Source organism: Rhipicephalus microplus, chromosome 2 (assembly GCF_043290135.1).
Source record: "Rhipicephalus microplus isolate Deutch F79 chromosome 2, USDA_Rmic, whole genome shotgun sequence".
In the NCBI taxonomy this organism is placed as follows: Eukaryota; Metazoa; Arthropoda; class Arachnida; order Ixodida; family Ixodidae; genus Rhipicephalus; species Rhipicephalus microplus.
Window position 1 is genome coordinate 163,473,117 of NC_134701.1, and position 25,123 is coordinate 163,498,239.

General features: G+C 45.5%; 1 protein-coding gene across 1 annotated transcript in view; it reads left to right on the forward strand.

Moving 5' to 3' along the window:
• Nucleotides 1-12,096: 12,096 nt before the first annotated feature.
• LOC119169675 (ubiquitin-like modifier-activating enzyme 1) overlaps nt 12,097-25,123 on the forward strand; it is a 50,459-nt gene continuing 37,432 nt past the window's right edge. The window contains exons 1-10 of the mRNA XM_075885652.1: nt 12,097-12,347; nt 12,955-13,010; nt 14,063-14,231; nt 15,493-15,627; nt 18,137-18,243; nt 19,142-19,232; nt 20,192-20,318; nt 21,253-21,347; nt 23,283-23,429; nt 24,943-25,113. Of these exons, the coding sequence (XP_075741767.1) occupies nt 12,243-12,347; nt 12,955-13,010; nt 14,063-14,231; nt 15,493-15,627; nt 18,137-18,243; nt 19,142-19,232; nt 20,192-20,318; nt 21,253-21,347; nt 23,283-23,429; nt 24,943-25,113 (1,203 nt within the window). The 5' untranslated portion in view covers nt 12,097-12,242. The remainder of the gene's footprint in view (nt 12,348-12,954; nt 13,011-14,062; nt 14,232-15,492; nt 15,628-18,136; nt 18,244-19,141; nt 19,233-20,191; nt 20,319-21,252; nt 21,348-23,282; nt 23,430-24,942; nt 25,114-25,123) is intronic.

Below are 25,123 nucleotides of genomic sequence, written 5' to 3' on the forward strand. Positions count from 1 at the left end.
AGCACATCGTATGGTACGAAGCATCCTCGACGAAGCTTTTCGCAAAAGTGGACGTGGGCGTGTCGACGTCCAGCCCAAAGACGGTCGCCGGGCTGATATGCTACGTGCGTCATCGAAGGTTGTAATGATGACTGTAGGTATTTCGTTGGCTGTTTTAGGGGCGAAGCTTCTCATACCGTGGGTCGTATGTCCCGTATCGTCGTAATCGTAGTAGCTAGTTGCATTGCATGTGAATTAAAATGGCGTCACAGCATACCCATGGAGTGAATGATGATGAGTGGGGCGAAGTGTCCGTCAGTCCGTTCGTGCGTCTGTCCATCCGTCCGTATGTACGCTTCACCCCACTCGTCATCATTTACCTCGTGGATATGCTGTGATGTTTTTAATATGCAGACGGGCGAGTTGTCCGGTTTCTGTGGAGTGTTGAAAGTAGACCGGTACGTCCAGGTTTCCTTCGTCATGTGATAGGATGGTGTCGAGTTGTTTCTGGGCCCCTTTAGTAGACCAACTTGTTATATGAGGCCGTGTTGCATGCTAAGGATTGATTGATTGATTTGTGGGGTTTAACGTCCCAAAACCACCATATGATTATGAGAGACGCCGTAGTGGAGGGCTCAGGAAATTTTGACCATCTGGGGTTCTTTAACGTGCACCCAAATCTGAGCCCACGGGCCTACAACATTTCCGCCTCCATCGGAAATGCAGCCGCCGCAGCCGGGATTTGAACCCGCGACCTGCGGGTCAGCAGCCGAGTACCTTAGCCACTAGACCACCGCGGCGGGGCGCATGCGAAGGACACGTCCGGAAGAATGACGTTCCATGTATTGTGTTCAACGTATTGTGTTCAACTCTAACGCTCCGCAGGGGGTCCTGGGATGGTTTGATCGACTCCAGTGCTTCGTGGTTTTGCGTTCTGTTGCCTAGATGTCACCAATGCAAGCCGAGATACTAACCACGCATACCGAGGTATTATTTTGACAACACCAACAAGCACTTCGCGACTGGCATCAGTTAAACCAGCCGAGACCACGCTGCTGAGCGTTCCAGTTAAGCTTGCTGATGACAGTACGTGACCAGCCTCTCGGTGATGGTCACAATCAGATGTCACATTCAGTCACTCGATAACGTGACTGAGTGTTGTAAGCTGTGAGTCGTGGGTGGCTTGTCTGGTTTTATGTGAAGATCGCCTTAGTTAGGTCAGCAACAAAGGCCACGCTTCTGTCGGTGATGAGGCCCTCTGGTGCGCCATGATGCAAACGATGCCATCAGCGAACAACAAGAATACCTCAGTGGCACTGCCTTTAAGCAGTGCCACTGAGGTATGCATTTATGATCTGTTTATTTCCGGATCCCAACAAAAGTAACAGCCCTGGTAGGTCCATACTGTTCCGCTGGAACAGGATGGACCTACCAGGGCCGGAACGGGATGAAGCTTACGAGGTAGCTGGATGGGCTACAAAAATTCAGCTGGACTGGCGAGTGGTGCCTTCCGTCGCTGACAGTCTCAGCAATTTTTTATGTTGTGGTTGACGGCGGCAGTGAGGCGAGGCGAGTAGTACTTTTCTTGTATCCTCGAGAGCATGCGGGAAAATTTGAGGTGTCCAGCCTTCACGTCATGTAAAGCTTCCAGAACCTCCAGACGCTATGATGGAGCTACAACTAGAAGGTATAAATATACGGCTCTAGGTGGCAAGAAGTTCTCCTTGAAGAACATCATTTCTCAGAAAAAAAACAACGCCAGTCGTCGCTTGACTGCTTTCGGAACAACGGTGGTCCTGTTCTCAAGGTACCCCACAAGGCCCCTGAGTTCCGAGTCTGCTCCCTGTTCTTCAGCGAAGCCGTCAACACTTACGCTTCCCAGAAAGTAGCCATAATCCTGGTGTACAGCTATGGTGGGTTGATGGAGGAGAGGGACAGGCAGTCGGCATCAGAGTGCTTTCGTCTGGACTTGCAAACGATGGTAATAAATGGCCTTTAGCTTTTCCGAGTCCGGGGCTTTCCCAAACAGTCTAAACTTTCTGAAACTTCGCAGGAAATGCCCGAGTAAAGACAAAACAGTCGGCTAGAGGGTCGACTAGATCAATTACGTTGTGGTCGTCGATAAGAATGTCGAGGTGTCTCGTTACTACTCTTGTCTTGCGGTAAAGTCGCGGTGCTTGATCGCGACAACGCCAGTTTGTTCTAGATTTACTCCTCGCATGAGGAAGTGCACCTTCGTTTTTTTTCTGAAAATTTGGGTTCTGCGGGGCAGGAAAGTGGGGTGATTTCTTCCGTGAATAGCGTGACATTTTTGTTGGCGAACTGGGCGCGAGCTTGATTGATTTGTGGGGTTTAACGTCCCAAAACCACCATATGATTATGAGAGACGCCGTAGTGGAGGGCTCCGGAAATTTTGACCACCTGGGGTTCTTTAACGTGCACCCAAATCTAAGTACACGAGCCTACAACATTTCCGCCTCCATCGAAAATGCAGCCGCCGCAGCCGGGACTCGAACCCGCGACCTGCGGGTCAGCAGCCGAGTACCTTAGCCACTAGACCACCGCAGCGGGGCGGGGCGCGAGCTTCAAGTGGAGGTTTTGCCACCTCTTTGTGTACGACGCTAGACAAGGTAACCAAGAACCTGGTTCTGAAAATGTTCCACAACGCTAGTAAGAAGCAACTTGGTCCTAGCGGCGCCTTCGAAAGTGATGTACACGTGCTGCAACTTGTATTCATTGCTCCACTGATTGAAGACAGCGACCCGCTCACATGCTTCCAGCGACTTTCGGGTCTTCACCCCGTGATTCCCGCAACGTCGGCGGCTTCCTGTGCTGCTGAAGCGGGATTAATGTAGGTTACACAGGGGCTGTAATGTGAGAGCTTGCTTTGTCGTCGTAGGTAGAGGCAAATTAAATTGCGAACATTACAAACATCGTCTAGCACGTTTCTGAAGGAAGGCTTCGGTGTCTTTGTCCTCAAACTGTGACCGCTTGGTTTTCAGCTTTTCGGGGTCGCCAAGAACATCAAGGAACGAGCTCGGAGCACCTCAGCCAGATGTCACGTTGTTGCGATGGAGAAAAAGATTGCAGCGAAACTGGGAAACATTAAACTCTTTATTTGGGAGAGCTCGTGCCCGGAAAATGAAAACTCAGAATACCATTCAATGCACGCTGCACACTGGTAGTGATGAGAACAGTCGTCGGCTGTCGAGTAATCTAACTGTCGAGTAGCTTGCGGCGAGGCGCGTCCGCATGTAACTATGCGACATGTAACGTTCGAGCCTTAATGCTGGTGTACACTTCAGTTCCAGTATAAATTGAACTGTCCGCGTTTGCGTGCGCGAGGTTGTCAGAAGACATTAAATTAATCTGGAAGCTTTCCGGAGATTGGAAGGCGGTTGGCGCAGGGCAGTGATTATACGCGTAAAGAACCGGTTACATAGAGATAACCAAAGACGCGCACGAAACAATGTTAATAGTGAAACCGAATGACCATTGGGCAAGTACACTTGCGAAGCAGAGGTTTATTAAGTTGGGCCCCTCGTGTTTTTTTATGTGCATTTACATCTCAGTTGCATTTGGCCACCACCGAATGTGGGCGCCACGGCCAGAAATCGCGGGAAATCTGTGGGAACATTAATATGTGCTTAGGCACTCATTATTTAACGTTCTTTGTTTTGCGGGGTTAAAGAAAGATTTCACTACTAATCATTCTGCCTTTCGGCCACCATGTCATCAATACCAGCAGAATCATGCACGTTGTCAATTTCTGTGCCTATAGTTTCTAGTAACAGGCAAGCCTCCACTATTACATGCTATAACCTCCGTAGCACCAACGAATTGCATAAAATGGAGAGGTGGGCGAGCTGGAAACGCTGAATATTTCTAAAGATCTGCGTGAAGAGCATGAAGCAGTAGAGTTACTGTATATGCTACCTTTAGGTAGCAGAGTTGCGCATAGGTCCGTCATTTTGCCCACTGAGACGTGCATGTCGTGCAATAAAGCCACCCCTTCTGTCAGCAGCACTCGCGTTCACACTCTAGGTTTGGTTAGGTTAGGTTGAGTTGGGTTGGGTTGGGTTGGGTTGGGTTAGGTTAGGTTAGGTTAGGTAAGGTTAGGTTAGGTTAGGTTAGGGTAGGTTAGGTTAGGTTAGGTTAGGGTAGGTTAGGTTAGGTTAGTTCACCGGCAGCATCTGGGCGTCCGTACAAGAAACGCCACACGAGCCCAGACAATTCATTCATTCACAAAACGTTATTTCTGTCCTGAAGCCCGGTCTTTTCAGACCAAGGCGGGCCGCGTCCACGTCGCTACCGCCAGGCCGAGCCTTGTGGCGTCATCGTGGACTTTCTGGACTGCCGTAGTTGGTCTTGATAAGACACGCTTCGCACCATCGTCTCCAAGTAAATCCATTGTTCTTCGGGGTCGATGAGAGTCACGGGACAGCCCACCAGCATGTGTGTGATCTCAATGATGCCATCGAACGCGTCACACTTGCTTGAATTTCACTGTCAGGGAGAATTTCTGTAGAAAATAGGGAGTTGGGTAAGTTCCGGTTTGCAGTAAACGTATCGTGACTTCCTGAGCCCTGATCAATTTTGCGTGTGGCAGTAGGAATTGCCTACGCCCTAAGTAATAATATTTTGTGACGCCGTTGTAAGTGATTACATTATCTTTATAGCCCCCGGAATGGTAGTGGGCGTCGGATCGGGTCTTACCGGCACGGCAAGCGAGTCCTCGTGCCAGGTCATTCGTCACCTCATTGAGGTTGACCCGAGTTTCGTCCAGTTGTCCCATTTGAGCAGGAAGCCATCGAATTTCAGTATCGATAGGATCGACTTTGTTCATGAGTTGAACCACAGTCCCAGTGACATAGCCCTTGCCGAAGCTCGTAATTGCTGCTTTGGAGTCGCTACAGACGTATGACCATTTTCTGTTCCTGATAGCTAAAGTAATCGCGGCTTGTTCCGCAACCGTGAAATCCTTAGTGAGTATAGTCAGGGCGTCCCGTACCTCTCCCAAGCTGTCGACCACCACAGCCGTACAGGCCTCTTGGACTTTCACCCAGGCTGCGTCCACGACGGCCACCTGTTGCCCTACCTGTTCAATTTCTTTCAATAAAGCTTTCGCTCTCGCTTTTCGCCTGCTCACATTGTTTTCCGAATGCATGTTTCTCGGCAGGGGAGTGGTTCTGATCACGTCTCTAAGCTTCGCGTTCAGTTTGACCTCGACCTTCTTCGGGTTCTCCGATCTATTGGGGACAGACCCGATTGCCCTGACTATCAGCCGACCCGCACGTGTCCTCGTTAGTCTTTCTTGCTGCGCCGTTCGTTGCACTTCAACCATTTCTTGCATAGTATTGTGCAAGCCTAAGCTCACGAGTTTCTCGTTCGACGCACTGTTGGGTATACCTAGGGCAGCCTTGACTAACTTTCTGATAATGGTGTTGAGCTTGTTCAGGTCGGCCTGCGACCATTGGAGGAGACCTGCCACGTAGGTGAAGTGACGGAGAGCGAATGCGTGCAGTAGCCTTAGAGCACTGTCCTCACCAAGGCCCCTGTGTCGTTTGGAGGTTCTCGTTAGAATTTCGAGTACTTGGTCAGTTTTTTTTTTTTGGGGGGGGGGGGAATAGGCTTAATGTCAGTGAGGTTGCTACCTCCCGCTTCTATGTAGAAGCCTAGAACTTTATTTTTTTGGCCTGCTTGATTGCGGATCCGTCCTGACAGTGCGAGATAATCTTGGGTACCTCGATTTTTTAAAACCAAAAGTTCTGACTTCACCGCTGAACAATTTATCCCCATTCAGCCGAGAGTGCTTTCCACGATGTCTACACTCTCCTGAAGTCTTGTCTCCGTTTGGCCTATGTTTCCGTTGGTGCTCCATATGGTTATATCGTCAGCATATATTGCGAAGTGTATACCTTCTATCCACTGCAAATGCCTTCGCAACTCTGGTCATTGCTAACTTATATAACATGGGTGAGAGCACAGCTCCTTGTGGGGTGCCTCGGTTGCCCATTGCCCCCAACTTAGATTTTAGTTCTCCTAGTGAGGCTCGCCTGTCTACCACTAAGAAACGACTTGACTATGCGGAAAAGCCTCTTGCCCAGACTCAGCGTGGATAGCACCTCGAGGATGGCCTTATGCTCTATGCGGCCAAAAACTTTTTCGACATCGAGACCTAGGAGCGCTCTCGCATCTACTGGGCTAACCTGTATGAACTGGTGCTTGATCAGGAGCATGGCGTCCTGAGTCGACAGCCCGGGACGGAAACCGATCATGTTATATGGGAGTATGTCATGTTGTTCGACGTAGCGCGCGAGTCTGTTGAGAATGACGTGCTCCATAGCTTTACCTAGGCATGACGTAAGTGAGATTGTATGGAGGTTATCTTGGCTGAGTGGTTTACCTGGTTTGGGTATGAGAATAGTATTGGCTCGCTTACATTCCTCCGGATATTCTCCTTTTTTCCATAAGTCGGTGAAGTGATCCGTCAAGGAAGTGATAGAGTCACCGTCTAGATTCATTAACAGTTTGTTAGGAATGCCGTCAGCCCAGACAACGCCTCCTAGTTTTTCTAACAGGCGTTGGCCCAGAGCACCCTGCTAGCTATGTTGCCATAAGGCGTTGATTTGACGAACATTAAAAAAAGAACAAAAGTGAGCTCGTAAGCCGGGAACGCGCCGCAATGCATCGCCAGAGAGAGGAGAGTGAGCTGAGACACGAGTGGCGTTGGGCGCATCCGGCGGTCGCCAGAACACGCGTGGCTGTAAAGTTGGCTTTCCCTAAAATGGACGTTTTTTAAAGACGATAGTCTTTCTTGGGGACCTTCGACGCAAATATTTTGGTCTGTCTGTCTGTCTGTCTGTCTGTCTGTCTGTCTGTCTGTCTGTCTGTCTGTCTGTCTGTCTGTCTGTCTGTCTGTCTGTCTGTCTGTCTGTCTGTCTGTCTGTCTGTCTGTCTGTCCACTGTTAACGGCATGGGGTATTTGAAACAGCCGACCTCATCCGCAGCGCCCACCATTGTTGCTCAACCTTGAGCGTTCATGCTTGTGGGACTGTCATTTAAAAAGCAATCATTGCGCGTGTCTGGGGCACCATAACAACGCGTATATATTCTGCATATGCGTCTTTTACTAGAAAAGGCATACATAAGTAATTTTAACGCTTGCATGGAAAGTAGAAACGCTTGCATGGAAAGGCGAGTGTTTCCAACGTTTTGCTAAGACGAGACGGTGGTGGCACGTACCCGTAGCCTTGCGTTTTACACCTTATCATCCCTGAGATGGGCACGCACACCCGTCTCAGAGCCACGCGCTTTGTTTTCTAAGAAAACTGGCAGATGGCGCTCATGTCTCACGTGTGACGTGACTTGATGCGCTCGATCGCCTCCGCTGCGTGCTCGAGGCACTCTAACTCAGCGCTTCCAGAATACCATTCACCGATCTTCTTGCGCAGAACATCAAAAAAAAAAAATGTCTTGTTCACTCTCTCCACACGCAAGACTATCGTCTTTCGAAGACATTTGCAGATTAAATGCAGATACGGGGCCAATGTTTTGCGCACGTGAACGCACTGGACGAATGGGGGCGCGAGCGGCGGGTTCTATCAGTGGCGCAACTCCACTACCTGAAGGTAGCATATAAAGTAACTCTATGAAGCAGAAAAACAGAAGGATACAGTACGACTGCTAACAACCGAAGTTTGGTGAAACGAAGTGTTGTAGCAACAAAACCAACTCATGCATACTCAGAAATTAAGTGAAGTGAAATAAATGGTTAGCCATTTGACCTCATTATATAGCACACAAAGAGATGGATCAGATATGCAATCATCAGCTCATAATTTGATGAAGAACGCTTCCACGAGTTCGCGCGTCCTGTTGTCTTCGTGACTGTGTTATTGAAAAAAAAACAAATGACCAATTCCTCTGTCACAATTATTCGTACAACATTAAAGTGAAACGTGTCTTCGCAAATGTAGTTGAGCAGTCTCAACGCGATAGCATTTAAAAGCTCGTTTCATAGAAATACCAGTGTCAATGTCGACGTCACTGGTTGTGAGTGAAATATTATCGTCTTATGCGTGACCGAGAAACATGCAAATAAATAGATATTAAAACATCCTGGCTCAGATTGGGGATCGAACCCGGGTCTTTTGGGTTCAAGTGGGAATCGAAACCGGATCGCTTGCGTGGCAAGCGGATCTTCTACCACACAACCACGCCACTGTTTGTGAATACAGTGAAAATAATTTCGTCTGCCTTGGAAATGCAGTGAAAGTAACTCGTGCTTTACACGCATTCTGTATACATGCTGCACAATGCACAATGAAATATTGCAGTAATATTACATGGTACAAGCATAACATTGACATCGGGCGTCAAAACTTGTGATTATCATAACGACTTCATTGTTTGAAGCATGTCACTGACTACAAAAGGCACACGTTAGTGCGTCTATTCCCTTAAGGCCACGTAGTGGGTGCATAGCAAGTTCGAAAGAATTTCATGAACCAAGTATTTAAAGCACGCACTAGTGACAGGATATCCCTATTGCATTTAACACTTAAAGGCGAAGCTTAAAAGTCCCGCAATTTTCGTTGGATTGTCTTACGACATGATTGAACGAATGAATGATATAGCAACAAGTTGTGTTTTCACGCAAAGAACGTCAAGCCACCCGAAACTTGCAACTAGTTCCTCAATAGGAACAAAAACGCATCAAAAACAAATACACAGGCCGGGCGCGAACAGGTCTCACTCCTCGACACTTAAAGTGCTCTGGTCAAACCCAAAGAAGGAAGCATGGAACGAACACACAACTATACATTCAGAAAGGAACACTCCTTACTCCTTTCTAGCTAAACCGTTTTCGCAGAGGTGACACACCACCACCCATGACAGGTTTCTCCTCTACGCGCAATGCCGGGCTGATCTCAAGCACATTTGTTTGGAGTGCCCTGTGTACAACCAACCTGTAGGTATTCGTGTCCTCGCCTTCTTCTCTCCGGACATGGGCCTGTCCAGAGCGTTCGCCCCCAGATCGTGCCATCGAGTTCTGGAGAAGCACTCATCTTGTGCCTCCAGGACCCAGCCACGCCACCGGTCGGCGACACTGCTCCGCGACAGCCACATCCAAGTCAATAAGCGGCCCCACTTAGCTGCCTTTATGTAGTCCGTTCATAAAATGGAGGCAGCTCTACTCCATCCATTGTCCTTAGTGCCCTGCCCCTGTCCACCGCAGCGCCCTCAGTGCGAACAAAGCGGAATAAACGTGGTTTCATTCATTCACAAGCATACACAGGATGAGCGCGGACAAAGTCACAGTTATTACTTTTGTGGGAGCAGCGTGCTGCTTTCACCAGCGTGGCTGCTGCAGCGAGCGAAGTGACCTTCGTGCTCTCCATAACTTCAACGCCTACTTGCAGGGAAAGTCCGAAACATACAAACCACCCCGATCACGAGATGAGGCGCGTGCGCGCATCGCAAGGCGCAGGGCGATGACCTTTAAAACGCGCCCTCCGCACATTCACGCCATCTCGCCAGTGATGAGAAAAACACGCAAATGCCACTGATCTCCGAGTACCGCCAGCGGTAAATGGTGCACATAAACAGCTAGCCGTTACCAACGTGCATAATGTGTTTGTTGTGCAGTCGTTTCGCGCCGCGTGCTGCGGATCGAGGGGTCATAGGTTCGACTGTCAGCGAGAGAACTTGTTCTTCTAGTATATTTTTTTTGCCATCTCTTATAGACTTGTAGCTTACAACGTCTTATCTGCAACAGACAAACGTCAGTGGAGCCGTGGTGGACGCCAACATATGACACTCTCATGTTGAAACAGTTCCACCAACACGATCTGCAATGGGCTGGAGTATGTTAATTCGACGCTCTCTTTGAAATAGTGTTGTGCTGGCGAAGTCCACCGTTAGTGCATTTACTGGACTGGCCTATCGGCATGCTTCCGCAGGAGATGAGAATACTAAAAACCACACCAACAGAACAGGCCTATCTCATCTCTCCTCTTTCTTGTTTATTTCCTTCCCCTACAAAGAGCTTAGCCGTGTCGCCTTCGTGAAAGACAGAAATTAGCTCCTTCTTTTCTTCAATAACCACTACTACAGCGGCTTTCCGATGCTTCACCAATCAACCTGCACCAGCTCTTCCTCTAGCCATCTTCTCAAACGCAGCGCAAGCTTTACCTATACTTCCATGTTTGAATAAAACAGAACGTCTACATCAAAACGTTGAGATATTTTCTTAAACCGCGTGACCCTTGGGGTACCTAAGCCATGAGAGCATATTTTTTGAGCTTATCACCCGACTCGGTGGTTTGAACAAGGCGAGATTTACGCTCATTGATAAGTCTCGCAGACCATAATTCAAGCAAACGCGCAGAGAGGTGTAGCGATTGATTGGTGCATCGTTTACAGTGCTCAACTGCCGACCAGAAGGTTTCAGGTTAGATCCCGGCCGCAGCAGTCGTATTTCGATGGAGGCGAAATGTACTGTGTGGTGTCTGTGCGCGTCAAAGAGCATCGGGTGATCGAAGCATTTGCAGCTCTTCCTTACGACATGCCTTATAATCACATATATTTGTAATGGCTCATAAACATGCAGATATTAAAGGGGCCCTGCAACACGTTTTGAGCATGGTCAGAAAACGCTGCCGATTGGTAGTAGAGGCTCTCAACAACACGCGAGCCAAATATTATAGCGCAGCACGCGACCTGAAGCTCACAATAAATTATCAAAATCAGCTGAAAATTGCTGTCTCCTTTCTAAACAAATCACGGAATATACCGAAAAATCACACGTAGCAAGGCCATTCATTCGCCATTGGCTGAGTTGAACATGGCGTGCTCGCTCGTTACAGAAATCACCGTGGGAGGCCACTACTTGTCCACGCGTGCGCGCGTGATCACACTGAGAAAGCCACGAATTCGAAGAAAAAAAAAGAAAAAAGTGTTCGAGGTAACGAGGCGTGCGTGACGTTTTTCTGTGGTCCTGCCATCCACCCCTGCTTAACCTGCAACCTTAATATATATATATATATATATATATATATATATATATATATATATATATATATATATATATATATATATATATATATATATATATATATATATATATATATATATATATATATATATATATATATATATATATATATATGTATATATATATATATATATATATATATATATATATATATAGGCAGGCATTGTGGTTGAGTGGCCGTGACGTTGCATATAGTCAAGTAGATCCTCCGTGAGCGGTCACAACGTGGTTTATTTCGACGTTTCGGCCTAGAGTCTGACATTCATCAGGATTTGGACACAATGGACATCAGGAAACAATGAATTATTCCAAAGACGAGGATCATGAAGGCCACACTCTAGGCCGAAACGTCGAAATAAACCACGTTGTGACCGCTCACGGAAGATCTACTTGACTATCTATCTATCTATCTCTCTATCTATCTATCTATCTATCTATCTATCTATCTATCTATCTATCTATCTATATATATATATATATATATATATATATATATATATATATATATATATATATATATATATATATATATATATTTGACTAGTCATAACATGAAAAATCATGACATGTGTGTCACGTAACAACATGACTACATGCCGCGCTCATGATGCACTCGCGGCCGTTGCACGAGCGCATCATTATAAATATATATATATATATATATATATATATATATATATATATATATATATGTATATATATATATATATATATATATATATATATATATATATATATATATATATATATATATATATATATATATATATATATATATATATACGCTCAATGTCGTTGAAGTTCGCTAAGAAATGCTTTTCATTTCAAAGTGTTTCCGGGCACTTTAATATGTTAGCGATAACAACTTGCACGAAATACTCGGGCGTTCCAGCATGCTCTACTACACTCGCTCCTTGAACATTTCCGACATGCTGTTTTAATCGAGCGGCCACGCACTGGCCAGCATTCACCGCGTGAGGGGCGCACGTGTCGAAGGGCAAGCCGACTTGCGCGTGCACGGCATCGTTGTCGTCTTCCGAGACGGCTCTACGAAAGCGCGCGACTGACGGGGTCTCTGCCGTGCTCCGATCGCGGTGCCGCAGCAGTCGCAAGACTGTCGGGAACAGCGGCAAGTGGTGGAAACACCCGCACAGGATCTCGACGGGCAGGTAGGCGTGACACCTTACCGTGACCAGGTCGAGCGATGGGGGCCTATCTGGACACCGTGAATGGTTCCAAAGACGAGGATGACCCTTCTCCTCCGGCTAAGAGACGAAGGACGGATGAAGGCGATGTCTCCCAGGAAGCGGTACGTGAACGCCCATCTTTTTACCTTTGTACGTGAATGCACCTGCGGCTGAGAGACCCACTTGCTGCTTACCCTGCGCTGAAGCGTATTATCAGAAATTTAACGCAGGAGGCTATCAACTGCTATATGGCAGGAGTTGGGTGGAAGTACATTAATTTTCCATCCTTATATTTGGCACAAAACTATGCTTAGCAAGCGCGTATGTCGTTTCGTGATAGCATCGCGTCTTTTGATTTTGTTTCCTGCGCTGTTTAACGTAAAAAGTGTGATGATCTTTGGCGTAGTAAATAATTGTTATATATTTGGCCTTCTGTAGTGCCGTTCAAAGTCGATTAAAAAAAAGCGAGTTCACCAGTGTTGCCAGACAGTCGTGGCAATCCCATGTTTATACAAATGCTCGTTGTCAATTATTTATCGACCAATTGAGATAAAATTTCATTAACTTATTCGTGAACTCGGAAGACAATTAGCCCACATACAACCGAGTATGAGGAAAAAATTGGGTGTCGCGTCATCTTTAAAATCGAAATAGCATTGATAACTTGCTCTAATAAAAGTGTCCCAATCTACGTTTATGTGTCTGACCTTTTCATCGTTGCCTGTGCAGGAGAAAGTGACACAAAAGCCACCAGAAATTGACGAGAACTTCTACTCTAGACAGATGTAAGTTATAGGTCTCTACTATCTGCAACTGCTCTAGGCCGAATGGACCTACGTGTGTGGATTTTGCGAGCTAACAAAATGTCATGACACGTGTAGAACTTTGCCCAGACACTTTGCCTTCGATGAAGTCTATGCTTTACAATGCACTGATATTATGAATTCCATACAAACTGCGCTTTCGTCATTGCATACGATTTACTCGGACTGATCATTGCGTACCCTTGCTTTGACAAGTGTTTCTGCTTTGTTAGTAATCAAATCACTAACCTGACTATACACAATCATATTCATGCATTTTCACTGTTAGACATGGCATTAGACTGCTTTCAACGCAAAGTTCTTGCATGACCTACAAATAAAATACCCATCGAAGTCAGCAAATGATTCTAAAAAAAAAATCGCAGCTTATCCACCGAGTCAAGTGGTGCCAAGCGCTGGAGGGTGACAAACACTGTATATATTTGAACAAGAAATTTTATTATTCGTAAGTGGTAGCTATTACGTCACTTCCGTTCTCCTTTCATCATAACGACTTTATGGGCGGTGAAGTGGTGGTTCAGTGATGGGGCGTAGTGGCATGTTTACAAGGACGAAGTAGTGGGCAGTAGTGGGCGAAGTAGTGGGCGAAGTAGTGAGTAGTGCGCAAGGACGAAGTAGTGGGCAACTATAGGTGGTCGCGTACATACATATAAGAAATGGACATACCCACGCCTTTAGGAGTTTCACCCCTAAAAATGGGTTGATCTGCATAAATCCCTCTTATAATTTTATCTTTGGGCGAAAGCTGTTATTCCGCGCTACAAGCCCAGGAAACAACTTTGTTGGTGCATTTTACCTTGAAGCTCTCCCAGTCTTCCTTCTCTTGTGTTGTCATTGAATGCTGTCATAGCAACGGACGTGCGCAGAGTATGATTTATTTATTTTTTTATACTCTACTGTAAAAACGTTAATAGGGGGCGAGAACATCTGTCCTCAACACCTTTTCACAAGCGTTATATGCATCTCGGTTCCTGTTTACGACCGGAAGTAAGAGTCACCCACTTGTGTTCCAGCTACGTCCTCGGGCGCGACGCCGTGATGCGCCTGGCCCAATCTGACGTTCTCATTTCGGGCATGGGAGGCCTGGGCGTCGAGATCGCCAAGAACGTCGTCCTCGCCGGCGTCAGGTCCGTCACCATCCACGACGAGCAAGTGTGCACCGGTGTGGACCTCTCGTCTCAGGTTAAAATCCACGTTGTCAACTTATTTATCTTTTTTTAATGTATCTATGCTTTCACGTTAATTGATGGATTCCGAATTGTGCTCTAGCGACGCTATTGATTTACGAATGAATTAATAAAACGAGCGTGTTTCGGAAAACTATGATAATCCTGATTAGCACGGAGAACGATGCGTACTTATAAACCAAAACCTATTCGCATCCATACACACCTGCCTATTTTTTTATTAGTTAGTGAATGAAATAACTAGGAATATAATTACGTCATCATGCGTAGTGCAGTAGGCAAATTATAGCCCATTCATAGGTTGGTGAACTCACTCGAGAGTCGACTCACTCTGGCTCAGATCGAGTCGTGAGTTTGAGGCCGAGTGAGTCCGCGTAAGTAATATTTTTGTCAGTCTGAGTCCAAGTGAGTCCAAAGTCCAACATGTATATCTTGAGCGAGTCTGAGTGAGTTCCCATTTTTTTCCCGACCTAAAAGTCCATGTGAGTAAGAAAGGCGCATTCAATTGAAGTGCTTGAATGTGGCGCAGGAAATAATACAATGTTTCACTCAACAAAGTTGGGTTCTTGAAGCAAGGGAGCAGCTACAAAACACCCACGTTTTTCAATCGAGCTCTTCGGCGCAAACTATCTCGAAGACAGCGCCACCCGGGAGTTCTTGTTCAAGGTGAATACGCCTTGCACGCCCGCTGGCTGTTGATTGTAAGAACACAAAATATTGTACAATACCCAATGAATGGTTATAAGATTAGGCTACACAATTTATTGCTGATTGAACAATATTGTGATATTGTGTATTTATGGTGTTTGTAATAAGCCGTTACAAGTAATTGAACACCTTTGATTTTTTAACCATGCTTTATGAGACAGATGGTTTTTGAACATGTGCGCTATTCACTCGAAAGAAACCCAGCCTGTATGACACCCTTTCATACAGCTTTAGTCATTTTTATTTCTTATAATACACAGGTTCTTGAATAATGGCAGTGTTGTGAAATATTCGGTACAAGTATATTTAAAAGCCTTGCAAATTCGTACAAAATGTCTCCTTTGACAGATGTACTTTTGCTTGCACTAGACAACATCATTACACCAGGGGTCAAGATATTCATATGTATAGTTGAAATGAGTTAAGCGTAGGTAACCGTGTAAACCGAAAACTTAGGAACGTGTTCAGCACTTGTAGTATATTCTCCTCCGTGTGACCATGCCTGCATAACCACAGCAGCGTTTGCTTCATGGTTTCCTTTGTTCCAGTACTTCCTCGGTGAAGCTAGTGTAGGCGAAAACCGGGCAAGTGCCTGCGAGGCTCCCCTGGGACAACTGAACAAGTACGTGCGGGTGACAGCCCATACGGAGCCGCTGACGATGGATTTCCTGAAGAAGTTCACCGTGAGTGAATATCATTGCTTTCGTAGTTATGGAGCAGCACAACCTCGAAAAGCATGAACAGCTATTTACGCAAGTACTGCTAACTTGTAGAAGTATACACAGAAAAAAAAACAACATATCCACGGAATGAATGATAATGAGTGGGGCGAAGCGTCCATCAATCCGTCCGTGCTTCCGTCCATACGTCCATCCGTCCATACTTGCACCGGTTCGTGCGTTTGTTCATGGTTCTTGAGTCATTTCGTGCGTTCGTACGTCCGTGCGTCAGTCCATCCGTACCTGCGACTGCTCGTGCGTCCACCCGTGCGTCCATTCGTCCGCCCGTGTGTCTGTCTGTCTGTCTGCTCATCTGCTTGTCTCTCTGCCCATCTATGCGTCCGTCCGTGCATCTGTCCGTGCGTCTGTCCGTCCATCTAGTGAACACTCCAAGTACCGCCAGCTCGCTTCATTTTATCTTATATTCATCATGTACAAGTACCGCCATCCAGCGGACGATTCAAGGTATAAACAAGAGTATGTACCACATTTCTGCTGTCAGCATTTTGTTAACATCAAGAGCGTGATTACGACGCCGAGCTACGTTTTTGTTATGTGGACATTAGGATAGGTGCTCGAGGGCGGGTATGTGTTCTTGGTTTGCGGGTGAGTGGCCCAAGTTACACACTACGACAACGGCGGACGCACAAGCCACGCCATAAGGAGCTTCGCCCCTAAAATTTCAAAGTGGTTCGCTAATTCTAGTAATTAATACATCCATTCATCAAACTTAATTATCACGTTTGTAAAGGTGGGAATGTAAAGCATGCATCTTCATTTCGTCCAAACAATTTATTTCGGCAGAAAATTTCAGGTTTTCATAATTAGTCATCCGAGATCATTTGAAAATCGTGCTTGTGGTAATTGACACCGGCGGTGTTCAGCGTCCACGTATGGCATCAGTTTACGCATGGTGAATGCGCCACTGCAGTTCAGACATCACAGTGGCGTGAGAAAGATTTCGATTATTGGTATCAATACTTAATTTTTGCTTATTTAAAGCTTTAGTTATTCGGATGGTACTCTGGTCTAATAACAGCTTCATCTCAATTGCATTATTTCTTAGGTATGTGGAACTCACCACCATTTTATCCTTTATTTTTATTCAGCGCACGCATACTGCAGTATTACCGTACCTTGCATTTTACAGGCAGTATATTGCAGTACAAGTTCACCTTCCTTGCGTCTCTAGGCTTTGTTGCGCAAGTCACGTGTGCACCACATGTCATTGCGCATTGAGGTTTTCCTAATCAAACATGTCTCAATTAGTTCACATGTTTTCCCTCCCTGTTATTATGATCACGAAGCGCATGTGTGCTTCCGTAAAAATAAGTACCGTTATGCTAGTCACACCACTGCACCGATGTTGCGCGTATTTAAGGCCTTTCCACTTGCGTGCATATAATCAGAACCACTGCTGCTAATGCGCCATGAAACTAGACATAATTAGCACGCATTCTGACACGCAGAACGCGTTACAACTGCACTATTTGGTGAAGTTAAATTTCCCTGACACATCCCAACTCCTCCAATAACACTTTTGCGCTTCTCTGTTTAATTGTGCAGAGACTCGCTGAAGCCTTCGATATCGCTTTCTCGGAGACAGTCGCGCCCGTAGTTTCTTCGTACTCCTGTGGTGGCTACACGAAATCATTTCTGGCACGATTCCTGTGTAATCCGATTCGTTGATGGGAACCACAATGTTTAAAGCGTTTTCTTGAAGGCCAATAGAATGATTGCGATGTTCAATAGAGGCACCTATATCAATAATTAACGTAATCTACACCGGGCGACTAATGTGTGCGAGATGCGGAGGGCTCCTATGGTTACCTGTTTACCTCTTCATTGACACATTATGTTGATTCTATTGTTGTTATATCAAATTATTTTACTGGAAATATTCTACGTGATAGCGCAACTTTATGCATGAGTACTCACAAGATGATTTGGAGTGGCTAAATATCCATGGTGAGGCAATCAAATTTAAAACGCAAGCAATGATATGCAGGGATGGCTGTCTTGGAAGTAAAAAGCATTCGAATGCTTAAATTGTTCATGTCAACGCAGCAGTCAGGAGCAGTGACTACCAAGACACCTAATCGTGTTTTCGGCAGGTTTAGGCTGTACAAAACTGTCGAGCCTGAAGTTTCCTGCAGCAGGCCACCAGTACTAGTTCATCACCCAGTATAACCATTTGGAAGTCCCGTATCTTTATTCAGTGCGACCTACTGCATAAAGATAACTACATAACCGAACCTAAATTGAAAGTAGCGGCTTCATCTAGGAGATAACTTGGTATTTTGATATTTTTAAATATCGATTTACTAAATAAATAAACAAACGAAAACGCTGGCTCTTTTCAGCAGATTGCCTTAAGGGCCTGTATATAAAAAAAGTTGGCCGTTCACACGTTTCATCTTCTGTGTCCGAAGCACTGAGTCCGAAGTGCAATTTTTATTCACGGCCTCATCAGGTGGTCGTGTTGACCGAGACCCCGCTGCAAACTCAACAGTCTATGGCCGCCTTCACCCACGAGAACAACATTCCTCTGATCATTGCCGATACCCGGGGCGTGGCTGGGTGCGTATTTTATTATTAGCACTTTAGAGTGCTTCCACAACAAACATCGAACATTTAAATAGCTAGAGCGTTCGCCTTCTTAACGTGGACATGGTATGCATAATGCCTATTTATTCATGTGATGCCAATAAAGCACACGTGTTTGATTGGTTCTAAGTTTTAAAAATATCCGTTGCGGTTTTTCGTCTACCCCACCTCGTCACGTAGCAGAACGGCCGTCTTTTTGTGCGTCACCAGGCTGTCGTGGGCGATTTAACAATTTCATATATTGTGTATTGTACTGCGCAAGCGTTGCCAAAAGTTTACCAACAGAATCTCAAAAATTCCACGCATATATGAACGAGTGGCGTTTTCAGGAGGTGGCTAGCCAGTATCAACTGTGGGGAGGGTGGCAGCATGATTTTTTGTGTAACTGCGCGCCCTCTTTCTACGTATTATGGAGAGAGGACGCGACGTCCCACGCTGACGCGTTGTAGCGCTTAGGTGTGGCCAGAGCTTTACGCCACGATTGTCCGTATTATTTCAGTCAATCCTAGTGCTGGGCATGAGATAGAGGAGCTGGCTGGCCAATAGCACAACATTCATGAAATAAGGAACCCAATTGAACCACAGAGGCTCGCCTAGGCACGTCATCCTTGCCAATGGCCGGTCACTCTTACCAACGACATCTGGAGTCGGAAAAGGCTGAAGATTGCTCTTACGAACAATTCTAAGCGTTAGGTGTGTGTGTGTGTGTGTGTGTGCGTGTGCGTGTGCGTGTGCGTGTGCGTGTGCGTGTGCGTGTGCGCGTGTGTGCGTGTGTGCGCGTGTGTGCGCGCGTGCGTTTTCATCTCACGTTCATCACTGATACGACGCGAATATGTAAATGCTTTCAACGCTGTCACGTTTTTCTGTGCAGGCAAATCTTCTGCGACTTCGGCGATAAATTCCGCGTGCTTGACCCCGACGGGGAGCTGCCACGGTCGGTTGTGCTCAAGTCAATCAGCCAGGTGTGTGGGAACACGGCTGTCTCGCGCTGAATATTTTCCAAATTAAATTACATAGAGCATAAAGTTCCTGAAGTAAGCATACACGCTCGTCAAGTACGCATACCTGTATTTTATCCCGCAAAAAGATTTTATTGGCGTTCATATTACATCTCAGATAAGTTTCTGTGCCACGTTAGTTGGTAGTTTGAATTGTTTACTGCTATTTTGAGAATCCGAAAATTCTGGAATTTTTTTGTAGTGACTGAACCACGACATGGTTATGACTGCACACCATAGATGGCGGCACTCGGCATTAAGCTATGCCAAGATATATTTTTTGAAGGTGCTCCTGAATTCTACTGTTCGAATGGTCGCGCATTTTATTCCCACCAGAATTCGAATTTCTTGGCTCAGCTGCCCAACTCCATAAGCTCCAAGCCACCTCGGAATGTGGGTAAAGTCAGTTCTCACAACAGTCGCTGACTATATTTAGTCGTTGACTATATATAACAATGTTCCGTATGGGGAATTCTTCATAAAGCACTTGCACAGCGTTCCAAGAAATAAATTCAGAAGTGTTTGCGATTTGCTTTCACCGCTACCGAAAAAAATAACATTCAATAAAGCCAACAGAGCGTACAAATACTGTATAGAGTCAGAGCTAATGCAGTATAGTGTAGTGTATACGCTACACTGCGTTAGTTGTGACATCATGCCTTTGTTAGAGCTTCAGTGCTAAGTAAACGTCGCGGGTTCGAATCCCGAGCGCACCTGCCACATTTCGACGGGGTCCCAATGCTGGAGGCCCACGTTCTCAGAATCACAGGTGTTTGTATTCCGCAGAACATTGACTGGTGTCATTTTAATAGCGCTACTGAATTCACCCAGCGAAATCGCATATCAGTTTCATTTTTCTGTAATGACTCGCGTGCATTCTATAATACCGCCTCACCATGCCACCTGCATATACGTACGAGAAGCAAGGAGTGGTCACCACTTCACACAAGGCGCGGCACGGCTTCGAAGACGGCGACTACGTCACCTTCTCCGAAGTCCGAGGCATGACCGAGATCAACGAATGTCCGCCCATGGAGATCAAGGTTTTAGGTTGGTGGAGCTTCTTTTCGCCTATATTGCCTAGATTTCGTCTCGATGTTATGCAGCTTAAGTACAGGTACACCGCACTTTGTGTACTCTAGATTACATTCATTTGTTCGCTTTTGTGGCAAACATGATAATCATGATACGCGTGTCATGTAAACCATGACCATATGCTATGCTCATAGGGTGCTCGCGGCTATTTCTGTAGCTTCATATATACCAAATCTAGAATTACGTGACGTGAATTGACGACGAACACAAATGCAATGCACAAACGTGATAATCAGATATGGAAGTCATGTACAGCATAATTTACACGACTGTAACTTCTGGGGCTGGTATTGCAAACGTTAGTGGCGCCATCGTTACGTGACTATAAACAACATACTTGCATCTTATTGAGATACCCTAGTGGGCGCAACATTTCTAGTTGTGTTTATTGTGTATTACATCCATGTACCTTCTAACTTTGTGCTGATTTTAAAGTGACAAGTCAACCTTCCTCATTCGCGCTTCGCATTTCATCGATTCCCTCTGTGCGTGAGATCTGCCAATTTTTATTCTTTTAGAGTACGTCTATTTTGAGTGCAAAAAGAAACGAAATGTTGTAGTAATCTCACTTTTAATGCCACGCAATGATCGCCTTAAATGCTGCATGCATACAATCGTAGGCTCGTACGCTTAACCGTCATTTTCACCAGCAATAGTTCTGGCGAATACCTCAACGCACTGATGTGATTGGCAGTGATGTAGTTATTTCAAGACGTGCTTAAATATTACACTCTGTGGTATCGGTGTCCCACTCTTCAGACAACTCAACCCAAAAATACATAATGGGTGCTTCAGAACCGTTGGAGGGCCCATTTAGGTGACGCAAGGGAGTCTTTTGCAGTTAAGCCGTTTATCTCTGCCTCGTTTACCTTTACTTTGTTTTACGCAGCACCACACCGATTCTCCGTCATGGCACCGTACAACGGCATTACAGGCACAGGCGGATTCGCTACCGAGCTCAAGATGCCGAAGGATGTCAAGTTTGTAAGCGGCTATCCTTATTCGTATCTCATATCTGTCAGACACCAAGTCAACGTGAACCAGCGTATATAATTGTTTCACGTACCTAGAAGCAAATCTATAAAATTTAATGATAAGTATTACACAAATAAAGCCCACAAAAATTTTGTATTAGGCTTCGCGATCGCCTTCAAGAGTTGAACGTGATAGAACGTGATAGCAATATGTCTTTAGGGCGTCTTGAACCACTTGGTGCACACTTTTTTTATTGTATGGGGTCACTCGAGAAGTTTAAATCGTGCGTTACTACAATGCAATTGATAAAGTTGAAGCAGTTTATGTGATTATGTCAGTAATGTTTTTGCACGTAGTTGCATTCTGTCTATAGGATAGCATGCTTTAAACAACGAGCAATTGTGCGCGTGAAGTGTTTTCGAACTTGCTACGCATCCTCTACGTGGCCTTAAGAGAATATGCGGTGTAATGCGTGTGTCTTTTGTAACGCCTGACCGGCTTTGAATCACGAAGTTATGACAATCAGATATTCTGAGGCCAAATGTGAATGTATGCTTATATCACGCAATATAACGGTGGTATTACATGTTGCATTGTGAAGCCAGTATAAGGACACGTGGCTATGTGGTAGAAGACCTGCTCGCCACGCCAATGGCCTAGATTCGTTCCTCACTCGCACCCAGAATATTTATTATATATTTCATTTTCATCTATATCAATTTTCCGATCATGGACAAGATCTTTCGTTCACAACCAATTATGCCCAAGCTGACGTCGACAGCGACGGCTGAATTTCTGCGAAACGAGCTGCTTAACACTATCGCGTTAATATTGTTCTCTCTGCTGACATAATACGCCGAAATAACGTGTTATTGCACATCTAGAAGTAGAGCCTCGTAATAGAGCAAAGAGAGTAGATGCTGTCGTCTAGCGACGATTATAAACACGCATACACTTAATGCTCCTGCACAAAGTGATTCCCCACAATGTATTATGATGTGCACTTTGTGACAAACACGCCACGTGTCACGCACTATGGTGGTGTCTATAAAATACGATGGTTTTCACATGCTCACCCTTTCTCGTGGGTGAGGCGCACTGATAGGCTCTAACCTGGGCAACAAGTGATCAGCTGGCTGGCCGAACTCGGCCTATCAATCAAGGCATGAACTCTTAACTATGCTTAGTAACGTAGCGTATTGGGCATGTTGGTACGTCAGACTGTAGTTTTCTAGCGCATGAAAAAAAACTAATACGGCCAGAGAGTCACATAGTGTAGTTTTCTTGCGTCTGCACCGTCCTTATATATCCGTGTGTTGTTTTTTTTTTTTTCGTTCGCTAGAAAACCACACCTTAACTAAGGTTCTTTACCGCTGAAAAAGATTTCACACGTTGTTTTTCTTTTTTTATGTTTATTTATCTCCGCCTCCAGCAATCGTGCTCCTACTACTGCTGCTAATACTGCTATCCCAACGTATACTTTAACAACTGCCACTGCTACTTCTACCATGCTATTAGTATGCTGTTATTGCAGCTGCTACACTGCTATCACCTGATCTAGTAGTACAAATAGTATTACAGCGAGTACTTTTCAACTCTTGCTAGACCTGTTATTACGACTACTACAACTACATATACCATTACTATTACTACTACTACGACTACAACTGCTACTGCTCTATATTGGTATTCGTGTGGAGTTGTTTATACTGTGATTAACTAGATCAATGGTTACGCTTGAGAGCTACAGCGTAGTTCGGTGCCCACACGTTCCTATATAGTTCACCTTATTGCGTCAAACTGGAATACTTTTTAAGGCGTTAGTATTATTCGACATTTTTGTGAGCTTTTCGCGATACACTTTGCCTATTGCAAAAACGAGTGCCGTTTCAATGGCTCCAACGCGATAACACTATTTCTTTATCTTTTTTTCTCGTTCTTTAGAAACCTTTGAAGGAATCTCTGCTCAACCCAGAATTCGTCCCATGTGATACGGCGAATGCCGATCGTGCTGCGCAGCTGCACCTGGGATTCCAGGCACTGCACGCCTTCCAGGAGGCGCACCAGCGACTGCCGCGTGCTTGGGACATGGTAAGAAGTGGCACTGAACACCGCTAATTTATTTGAAACAACCGTAACTTTGCGTAGAAACACAGTCGCTTGGTAATGCAAAAGATGGCAAATAAAGAAGCACTGGTTGAGTCCCCGTGAAGTAAACTTAGTGTACAAATGTTTATACCCTGTCCAGTACAGGATGCGCAGAAACGAATAACATCACAGTACTTACTCTTGATGTGGCGTCCCGCCGGAGTCTCTTCATGCATTCGAGCGCCAGCGTCCAAGTAAAAGGCACCATTCCTCAAGGCACCCTAACCCTAACCTAACTATACGCAATGGCAGGCACTCTTTCGTCACGGCGTCGAGAGTAGGAAGATGGTGAGTTGGGCTGGTGGGTTTAGTTGAAGCGCACTGGAAAACATGGACAAGAAGAATCAGGCAGGACAGCGCTTAAACTCACAATTGAAGCTTTAATAGTCCAGAAGAGTATACAAAGCAGATAAGAGACATGATTCTTCGCGCATGCGGGACAAAGAAGGGCACAACAAAAAAGGCACTCGTATCGGCATTACCACAAGAATTTTTGTTTGCGTTAGATGTCGTTTATTAGATATTATAAGCACCACGTGCCTAGATATATACACACGCCTTATAGTGCAACACAATTGTGGCTTGACTAGCACAGATAGCAGTAGATAGTAGAATCACACCAATCGAGCCAAAGTGTCCTGCACGATAACGAGTAACGTGTATCTGGACACGTAGTGTTTCTAATATCTAATAAATGGCACGAAATTCTTGCTGTAATCCTGATAGGAGTGTCTTATTGTTGCGCCCCGCTCTGTTACGCATTCGCAAGGAATTGTGTACCAGCTTTATAAACTCTCTTCTGATTTACTGACCAAACTTCAGCTGTGTGTGTAAGCGCTGTCCTGTCTGCCTTTCTTGTCCCTGTCTTTCGGCACGTTTCAACCAATTTATCAAACATAAGAGAAGGAACCTACCAGGGATCACTGAGCTTTCCCCTGGCACGATGGCGTCCATCGGGGCTCAGGAATAAGAGCCAGCCTCCCTTGAAGTTTAAGTGCGGAGCACTTATAGGGAGCGCGCTGCCGTATGCTGTTGTAGCTTGGCGTAAGGAAAGCAAAACCAGGTCCAGCATACCCATTTCAGCGCACACTCACGCAAAAAAAAGAAGTCTTCTTTTTCTCTTGTTTTCGAGCACCTTGATTACGAAATAAACATAAATACAAGAAAACGCAGGGAAATGGAAACGAGAAAGATAAAGGAAGCACGCTTCATTCAGTTTTACACCACTAAAAGGCAAAGCTGCCTTTTTGTTTCCTCGTAGAGAATAGTGATACATACAAAACTAATTATAGGCGGTAGTTGCTTTGAAAGTTAGATAAATGAGCTGCCATATTTTCATCTCCATCCACTGTTTTCCAACGCGGTCTTTTAAGGCTATTAGAACTGGTAACGCATTGACCACTATAGATTATGAAGGATTCGAGTTAAACGATGACCACTGATTGTGCGAATGCAGTACGAGGCAGCGGAGGTTGTTCAGCTTGCCAAGGAGAAGAACACCCTGCAGGCCAACCCGCTGAAGGAAATTGACGACAGGATCCTCACCCTGCTGTCTTGCACCTCATCTGGCTCCCTGTGTCCCATGCAGTCTGTCATTGGCAGCATCGCGGCGCAGGATGTTATCAAGGTGTGTCTGC